The 9,378-nt window shown below is 32.1% G+C and overlaps 2 protein-coding genes across 4 annotated transcripts in view; one reads left to right on the top strand and one right to left on the bottom strand.

Annotated features, from left to right (window-relative positions):
• Positions 4,979-7,104, top strand: LOC107641227 (BTB/POZ domain-containing protein At2g24240). Its single transcript, XM_016344728.2, has one exon. It carries the CDS (start codon positions 5,545-5,547, stop codon positions 6,886-6,888), a length of 1,344 nt encoding a protein of 447 aa, XP_016200214.1. The 5' UTR covers positions 4,979-5,544; the 3' UTR covers positions 6,889-7,104.
• The window catches only part of LOC107641211 (omega-6 fatty acid desaturase, chloroplastic), a 4,047-nt gene continuing 2,432 nt past the window's right edge, over positions 7,764-9,378 (bottom strand). For 2 of the 3 annotated variants that reach the window (XM_016344714.2, XM_016344719.2), the window contains exons 8-10: positions 9,143-9,261; positions 8,737-8,851; positions 8,003-8,470 (exon numbers count right to left, since the gene is read on the bottom strand). In XM_016344714.2, coding sequence (XP_016200200.1) covers positions 8,309-8,470; positions 8,737-8,851; positions 9,143-9,261 — 396 coding nt within the window. In that variant the 3' untranslated portion in view covers positions 8,003-8,308. Of the gene's footprint in view, positions 7,918-8,002; positions 8,471-8,736; positions 8,852-9,142; positions 9,262-9,378 lie in introns of those variants that run through there. The other variant, XR_002350436.1, reaches the window with a different exon arrangement.

Below are 9,378 nucleotides of genomic sequence, written 5' to 3'. Positions count from 1 at the left end.
AACTATATTTTACCTTTTTTTTATATATATATATTCCCTAAAAGAGGTGGAAACCAAAGATAGGGTTCCACAAAAAAAAAAGCTATTTTTAATTTGTTATACACCCTTGACTAATGAATGTTTCTAATAGCAACAATTTTAGAGAATCAAAAGGGTATTAGTAAAAAATCAGTCAAATGTCTTTGGGTGAATTCAAAAGTATCAGAATGTTTCTTTTCATAATAAATGGATGTTCTTTTATATATTTTTCGAATTTTTTTGTATTGCAAATATAAATATCCCTATTTCTTTAAGAATTTAATATTTTTTTAAAGTTTACAGATATTTTATTATTTTTACTAAAATATAATTGGATATTTCTTTTGTTAAATATTAGGATGTTTTTTTTCATATTAAATGAATATTTTTTTTAATATTTCTTTCCAAGAAGATCAATTAGGCATGCATAGTGCTCTAAGGTTAATTGAATTTTACAATCTGCACTTGTTTGAATACATACCAGTTGCGCTTCAGTTACAAGACCGACATGATTACAAGCAAATAATATGGCGAGTAAGATAATTGCGTCTGACTTCACTCCTCTCTCTTGCATTTCATGAAAAAGTTGCAATGCTTAGTCACCATATCCATGAAGACCGTAGGCATTCATCAAAGTGCTCCATGAAACAAAGGTTTTCAATTTGAGGACATAGCCATGGAATGGACAACCATGTTTCAGTGAAGATAAATTTTTGCGTCTCTGGTAACACATCTGGTTCACGAAAGGGAAGCATTCTTGTCGACGGTGGAAAATCCGACGAGCCAGATGTCAGTGATAGAAGAAGAGTGGGTCGCGGTGGGAAAGTGGAGAGGACCTGACAGTGAGAGAAAGAGATCTGTGTGTGTAATTATTGAAAGTGGGTAGGTTAATGTGAGAGAGAAGAAAAATATTTTTATAGGTTTTAATTATATTTACTTAAACAATTTTAAATTTTTTAAATTTTGAATTTAAAAATTTAAAATTAATTATTAATATAACTTCTTGATTCTCTATACTTTTTCTTCTAACAATATTCTAACTCATTTATTATTTTTATGTCGTCCATATATTACAAGTCAACAAAAGGGTGATCATGAGACACACTGGTGACTCACAGAATTAATGCAACATTCTTTTTAATTTTTATTTTTTGGGGGGTAAACAATGCAACAAATCTTAAAAGATCAAAACAAGTCCAGAAAGATATATGAGAATTTCTCTTCAAAGTAGCATGTATGATTGAACGCATATATATACACAATACTATAACATACTCTCCCACATGGTTAAAAGATAAAAATCTAAGAGGAACTAGAAAATTCGTTAAACCAAGTTTGATTCTTAAACACATATATTAATAGGAGTTGATGTGAAATGTTTTGTCATTGCCACAAAAGGGATTAAGACGAGGAAAAACACTATGATTTCCTTAATGCCTTTGAGATTAAGAAAATTAGAAGTCCCAATTACGCAATGTATATATTAAGCTTTTTTATATATAAATGCAATCTTAATTAGTTTGGTATTGATGAGATAGCATAAACCTCACGTGAAGCATTCAATTTCAATCTCATCGTCTATCTCAAAGAGTTAAAATGGAGAGCAAGATTGTGACAATCACTTAGCCACCAAACGTTGTCAAATATCAAAACTATATGTGTGTGGCAATTATATGATTTGAATTATCCTTATCACCATATCAACAACTTGGAGAGTATACTAGGTCCACCATGTCATGCTTATGTGAAAGGAAAGTTGTGCCAAGACAATACCCATTTCCCATTCATATGTAATGCTATTTTTTGTTTTTGTTTTTTGTTGTGTGTTTTTTTTTCTTTTTATGATTTAGTCAAATAGGAGTTGATATTTTTTGACTACTTCAAAGCTCTAAGGTAGCGTTTGTTTTAAGGTATATTAAGATTCAGTATCATGTTTGTTAGTTCAGAGATTGGTACTAAAATTTCTGTCTCTGTCTCCAAAATTTCAGTATTTTAGTACCTCTAAAAAGTAGGGACACAAGGGACTAAAATTTTTAGAAATAAAGACTGAAACTTTAATAACATTTTATACTTAAAATACCCTCATTTTAATTAATTAATTCTAATTTTATCCTTTATACAAATTAAATTAAAATTTTATTGTTGTTTTAATTTCTGTCTTCCATTTTACACTAAACAGAATACTAAAATTTATTTCAATCTCTGTCTCTTAAAAGAAGTGTTCAGCACTCAAGAATAAGTATTCAAGTTTTCAAATTTTGCCGTACACGTCCCGCTACTCTTATAACTTATCGTGGAGGTGGGGTAGGATGGAAAAAAAATGCTTGAGTAAATCAAGGAAAAAAAAATAGAAATCTCGAAATTCATAACTTAATATGTGCAAAGTGGTAGTGGTTATCTAGTTATCTAACATGATAAAGACTATGGGAAAAAGGTAATAATATCCACTTGATTAATGGTGACGTTGGAACTATCAAGTTTATTATGGAGAATTAAAGACGATCACTAAGTGCATATTAAATAGAAAGAAATATATTTATTTAATGGTGATTGCTTTTCATAATAATAATTAATTCCTATTTATTACTAGTGAAGAAGATGGGCACTTCAAGTATCACTCAGAAGATGGGCTAATTTCCCCAACCTTGATTACTTGATAAGAAATGATGCTTTCCAATGGTACACACATGTTTAAGTGTCAACTTAATTGGCCCGATTAATTAGTTACGAAATTGAAAGACTAATAAATCTAAAACAGAACAAGTAGCTCATAAAATCTGAATTTACTACTTGTGTTTAAATTATAAATTCGAGCTCAATGTAAATATCATGAGCACATTTAAGAGAAAGCCAAGGTGTCACAACGCGCTTTCTTTAGGCCAAGGAAGGAAGGAAGGTTGACTTTGGCAAGAAGTAGGTTTGTTTTTTGTTGTTCAGCAGAATTCTCTAACTCGTGAGATTAAGGACTAATCTGTAACTGTTACGGATGTAAGCTGCATTTATAGGTTGTCAAATTTTTAATACTTATTTAAATAAACAAATGAGCTTACCACTCAACTAACTTAAGTGTGTGTTTGGATTACAGTTTACAAACTGGAGTTTGCATAAAATTGATTTTGTAAAATTGATTTTGATAATAAGTTAGTTTAGGTTAACGTGATTTATGTTTGATAATCTTTATATCAAAATTGATTATAGTAAAATAAATGTTGTTTGGATTATACTACTCAAAATCACTTTTAAATGAAAAATTATTAAAAGAAACATCAATTTTATATACCTGCAAAATCAGAATACTATAAAAAATAATATAAAAAATATTTATCATATAAATAAAATAAATACAATAAAAAATAAAAATATAAAGGAGAGTACTATAAATTTTATAATGTCACACAAAAAGAAAATATTCTATAATTTTGTTAGTATCATCAGTACTCTTTAATTTAGTATTATTTTAGACTATAAATTTTTATTATTTATGACTCTATTGTTACTTATAATTAATTTTTTATTTATTTTGTCTTTTTTTTATAGGATCATAATTTATATTAGTCAAAATTTTGATAATAAACGTAGTATATAATAATTACAATTACAAATTTTACAAAATCAGAATAAAAAATAAAAAAATTAATACAAAACAAAAATAGAGTACATCAAAGAATAGAAAAAAAATCATATAGATAAAAAATAATAAAAATTCCATAAAACCAACAACATATATGATATGAACAAAAAAATACCATAAATCGTAAATAAAATTCATATGAATAAAATCAAATAAAAATAAAAAAATTTCATACACAACATAAATACAATACAGTAAAGGATAAAAAAAATAATTCATATAAAAAACATAATAAAAATATCATAAAAATTAATAAAATACCTGAAAAATCAGAACACTATAAAAATAAAAAAAAAAATTTCATAAAAAATATACATATAAAAAAATAATATAGTAAATGATAAAAAAAATCCATATAAAAACATAACATGAGAATTCAGAAGACTTACACAAATAATATAAAAATATTTATCATATAAATAAAAATATAAATAAAAAATACAATAAAAAACATAAAAATTAAAATATGAAAATGAGTACTAAAAATAATAAAAATTTAAAATATCCAATTTGTTAGTGATTGAAATAAATCTGAACGATTTTGATGAAAAAAATGGAACGAAAATACTATGAAGAAGTAAGAAGAACTATAAAAGAATGACTGTGAAGATAATAGTTACTAGTATCATTCTTATAGAAGAAAATGAAGGGTAGGGTTGGTAAAAAAGAAATATTTTAGCTTCTCCTAAACGTGAAACGTGAAACGTAAAACGCAGAAGCTACAAATTTTAGCTTCTCCTAAACGTGGGTTTAGAGGCAGAATCAATTCTGCGTTTAAAAAGAAAGAAATTGTCAAACATCAAAGTGAAACTTTCAAGAAGCTCAAATGGGCTTCTGTCATCCCCAACGTGTTTGCTAAACACACCCTAAGTTAGTTGGGTAGAAGGAGTAATTAATAATGTATGTAATACACTAATACTAATATAAGATGAGCCAACGAAGCTTAGCTTAAATTAAATAAGCAGCAAAGAAATTTCAATTTCATATTTGCTAAGGGGTCTATTTTCGTCTTCTCCACCAACAATAGTACTTTTATTCCTTCAAGGCTCAAGCCATGTTTTAACTTACTAGAGCCCTTTGATGTGATGTGATGTGATGTCATGTACATAGGTATAGCACAACTCCAAACAGTGTCTAACTTGATTGGATTTGGTCCCCTTCATAGATATAATCATATAACACTACATTTTAGTAGTAATATTTATTAATAAATAAATAATGCATATTTATGGCGAAGGAAAATTAGGTCCTACCATCTCAACATATGGAAACGTACAGATATTAGAACTCATAAATAAATATATTTATGTAAATATTAAGCCATATTGTATTGATTATAATTTGTACCCAACTATGCCCCGACCAATAGAAGAAGAAGAAGGAACAAAAAGACAGACACACAGAGAGTGATTATATATATATATGTATATTTGTGTTGTGTATAGATTTATAGAATGAAAATATCAAAGTCAGTCAACTGTGTTTTGAATTCCACCCGCTCCAACACAATTCGATGTTTCTCAGCATTTTAAAAACCCAAACCCAAACCCATTTTAACTTCAATGTCCGTGTCCTGTTTTTCCATCATTTTCTTTTCTCCAGTTTCCTAAACAACCTTCTTTTTTTCTCGCTTGTGATCCCTTAACTGAACACAAACTTATCCCTCTTCTCTTGCTTCAATTTCAAGCCTTTCAACCTGAAAAAAATATCATCTTTCTCTCTCTCTCTCTTCAATCCTATTCGTTACCCAACAAAATTCTCTGCTTTCCCCTTCTTCCATACAAAGCAGCGAAGACCCAATTGACTTCCCTTCAATCTTTCACCGGTTGAACCACAATCCCCATCTGGGTTTCTGAAAAAGTTGATAACTTTGGAGGAAGCAAGAGCGAACACCAATGATGGGCATCCAAAAAGACAGAGTGAAGTTCAACGTTGGAGGCAGAGTGTTCGAGACAACATCAACAACTGTCGCCAATGCAGGGCGCAACTCCATGTTCGGGGCAATGTTCGATGACAATTGGAGCCTCTTAACGGACCAAAATTCCACCACGGAGGAGCACTTCATCGATCGGAACCCCGATTGCTTCGCCGTACTCCTTGATCTCCTCCGAACCGGCGAAATCCACATCCCACAGAACATTCCAGAGAAGCTTCTATACAGAGAGGCTCTGTTCTATGGCCTCCTTGACCATGTTCGTTCTGCCAAGTGGGGCCATTTCGACGGCAACCGTCTCGGCCTATCGAAATCCGTACAGGGCCACGCTCCCGGCGATGGAACCGCCATTCGAGCCGGCCCTGATGGCGGCTGCTGTGTTGCTCATGGCAGCATGGTTCATGTCTATGATTGGATGCTGGATGAACACCCTCCATTGAATCTTGATTACCAGAGAGTCAACGATGTTGGTTGGGTTGACTCCGACAACATAGTCATCGGAGTCAGCGAAAGGCTCGGTCGTGGCGATGGTGGAATGGGGCTGTTCAGTTCCCACAATGGTGAACTAAGGTACAAGTTTCAGGTTTGTCATGAGAATCAAGTTAAGAGTTACACTGCTGGTGCATTGAGTTTTAGTTCTGATTACAAGATTTTTTCGAGTTGCAAAGGTAGGAGCAATGAGTATGGTGTTGGTGTTTGGGACCAAGTCACTGGAAAAATGATTGATTTCTTCTATGAACCTATTGGTTGGTCACTTGGTGATGCTGATAGGGTTCAGTGGTTGGAAGGTAGTAACTGTTTGTTGGTTGCAACAATGTTTCCTAGGAAGGACAATTGTTACATTAGTTTGTTGGATTTTAGGGAGAAGAAGATGGTTTGGTGTTGGTCTGATGTAGGTGCTCCTTTAGCTGTGGATGAGAAGAGAGTGAGGGATGCAATAGCAATGGAAGACAACAATTCAATTTGTGTGGTGAATGAGTTTGAGGATTTGGGGTTCATGGATTTGAGGAGTGGTGGTGCTGCTACAAGCATTAGGTGGAGTTCTAGGAGTAGGTTGATGAAGGGGAAGATGCCGGAGGAGCCGTGTTATCCGAAGCTCGCGCTTCATGGAGGGCAACTCTTCTCTTCCATGAATGATTGCATTTCAGTGTTCTGTGGTCCTGAATGGGTTTTAACTTCAAGGCTTAGAAGAAGTTATGGTGGTTCTATATGTGACTTCTCCATTGGGGGAGATAGGCTCTTTGCACTTCATAGTGAGGAGAATGTGTTTGATATATGGGAGACTCCAACACCACCAATTATATGATTTAGTTTTATACAGAGACTTGCTTAGTTACAACTAGTTTTTTTTTACTTAGTTTGATGTATAACCAGATTGCATCTGCATATCTTGCAGATAGTGATGATTCTATAGCTTGTATATAGGACATTGTAGATTTTTTGAACTGGCATACATGTAGCCAGCCATATATGTTTATCTTGAGAGTAAAAGATATATAACTTGTTTGAGGCTTTGAGCATATATCCAATGAGATTATACATTACTTGCAATCTCCTGTAGTTGTTCTCTGAAATTCTTTTTGAATGATCATGTGCTCTTTTTTACCTTATATTGACCTTTCCCTTTTTCTTTTTGGATGAAATCTATTGACTTTTTCTTTCTTCATTCCCATCTAACAAAGAGGAGTAAAAGCAGTTAAGTCACCTGCCTCAAAAGCATGAAGGGAATAAAGGAAAATTCCTATGCATGAGAGCAGTTGTGAAGTTGTAACTGCTGCACCTCATCTACTTTAAATAGAATCACACTTTGGCTAAAGGTGGGCGAGGTGGGTTAGTGCTTTCATTTTAACTTTTATCATCACTTTCTTTAACAATTTGTTACTACCACATTAAAAAAAAAAACTCTTAACTCTTTCAGCTACACTACACCAAATCCCATGAAATGCATTTATAAATCCCAAGGTAACGAAGCTAGCTAACCAACTAAGACACATAAAGATTCTGATTAATTAAAAATACAAAAATGTCTCTAATTTTTTTTAAAATATAAGACATTTAAATTCTTCTATCCAAAATATATAAGAATAAATCAGTCTTCTAAATAGACTTAGATATCTCACGTTTTAGAGAGTAAGAGACATTTTTGTATTTTTAATTAATCGAGTACTTATTTATCTTTGAGATAAAATATCAAGGACTTATTTGCTGTTTACTCTTAATATTATTTGGCAGACTAATAGTTTTGACGGAGCACCCTTGGTTTCTTCACAAGGAAATGCTTGTTTTATGTTTAGAAGATGGTTCCACTTAGAAATTTTCAAACAATAGAGATACCCTGCAATAATAAAACAGTGTCAGTAACAGTAAGCATATATAAACCCCAAACCACTGATACACTCCACGTGGTTTTTTATCCGTTATACAACTGTAAATCTATAATATAATATTTCTTTCAACGTGATCATGGAACAAGAATCTTGTTATTGAGATTACTGTAATATTTACTTTAACCTAATAAATACCTCTTAGAGGGTGCTTGCTTGCGTTCAGATAATCCGCAACTTGGGTACATGATCCAAGCAATTTTCTCTAACTTGGTATATAATCATATGTGATTGAAAAAATTTGCACCATATACAACAAGAAGGGACATGGAGAAAAAAATGGATGCCATACCTAACTATTGACACATAAAATTCATTTAACAAGGGCCAGCTAGGACCTAATCAAGCATAATCAGGCATGACTTCCTTCAAAAATGTAATTGGACGGGAATCTTCAGGGGCAAGTTCGTCGAAGGCAACATAGTTTTGTTGTTTATCATACACATGACACACTGTCATGATTGTCTTCATCAGTCTCCAGTTCCAACTAGCCTCATTCAGATACTGTTATTGATCACATCACAACAAAATAAGATTAAAAAAAAAAAATAGTAACATCAGTAATTAGAAAAACTTAACCACATTGAAGTATAGTGGTTTAGTTGGACATTCCTAATGCTGTGTTAAAGCATAAAAAAATTTGTACAAATAAGTTATAATGACAAAAATATTCTTAACATTTTGCATGTTGATGACAACAATAATATATTTTCAATGTAAAGGACTCTTCATGATAGAAGTATATTACTTGGCATTATTGATCTTACTACCTTTCCCCAGTTTTCTTGTAAAGACTTGTGGGCTGCTCGTAAATTATAGCTTGGTATTCTTGGGGATATGTGGTGCGGAATATGGACATTAATATCGTGGCATAGAATCTCGATCCTGTTAAGAAAAAGAAGGCAAAAGTAAGAATACAGCAGCTAATCAATCCAATGGTAATTCACTCAAATTTGAAAGTAAAATAATGCCAACAAAATAGAAATAAGCAAATGTTTATGACTTCGTAAACATGCAACAATTATCCACAGATCTAAGGTCAGTCATTCTGAGAGGAGCAAGGGCACAAAGAATTCATCAATAGCTTATCAGTTATACAATATATTCTACCACCATGTGTCAATTTATTGGCAGAAAACACACTTAGAATAAGAGGAGCCGAAAGAATGCATATACCACTGGGGATAATCACAATGAACAGTTCCATTAAGCTGTGCTTGGGCAGCATTCCAGTTTTCTGAGTATTTGAAGGGTATGTGCGGTGCAGTATGGTGTACCATGGTGAAAGTACTCATCTACAGTTAGGAGCAAAACAACACCACTTAGATACAGGACTCATTTTTATAGGTTCATATATTATTACTACATAGACACATGGAAATAATAATAGTTATATCAAGAAAACACAGCAT

Source organism: Arachis ipaensis, chromosome B01 (assembly GCF_000816755.2).
Source record: "Arachis ipaensis cultivar K30076 chromosome B01, Araip1.1, whole genome shotgun sequence".
Taxonomy (NCBI): Eukaryota; Viridiplantae; Streptophyta; class Magnoliopsida; order Fabales; family Fabaceae; genus Arachis; species Arachis ipaensis.
The sequence above is the reverse complement of the archived record's forward strand: the minus strand, read 5'-3'. Positions and strand labels throughout refer to the sequence as shown.

Bases quoted from the DNA above. Each gene is read 5' to 3' on its own strand.
- LOC107641227 (XM_016344728.2), top strand. From the start codon at position 5,545: ATGATGGGCATCCAAAAAGACAGAGTGAAGTTCAACGTTGGAGGCAGA.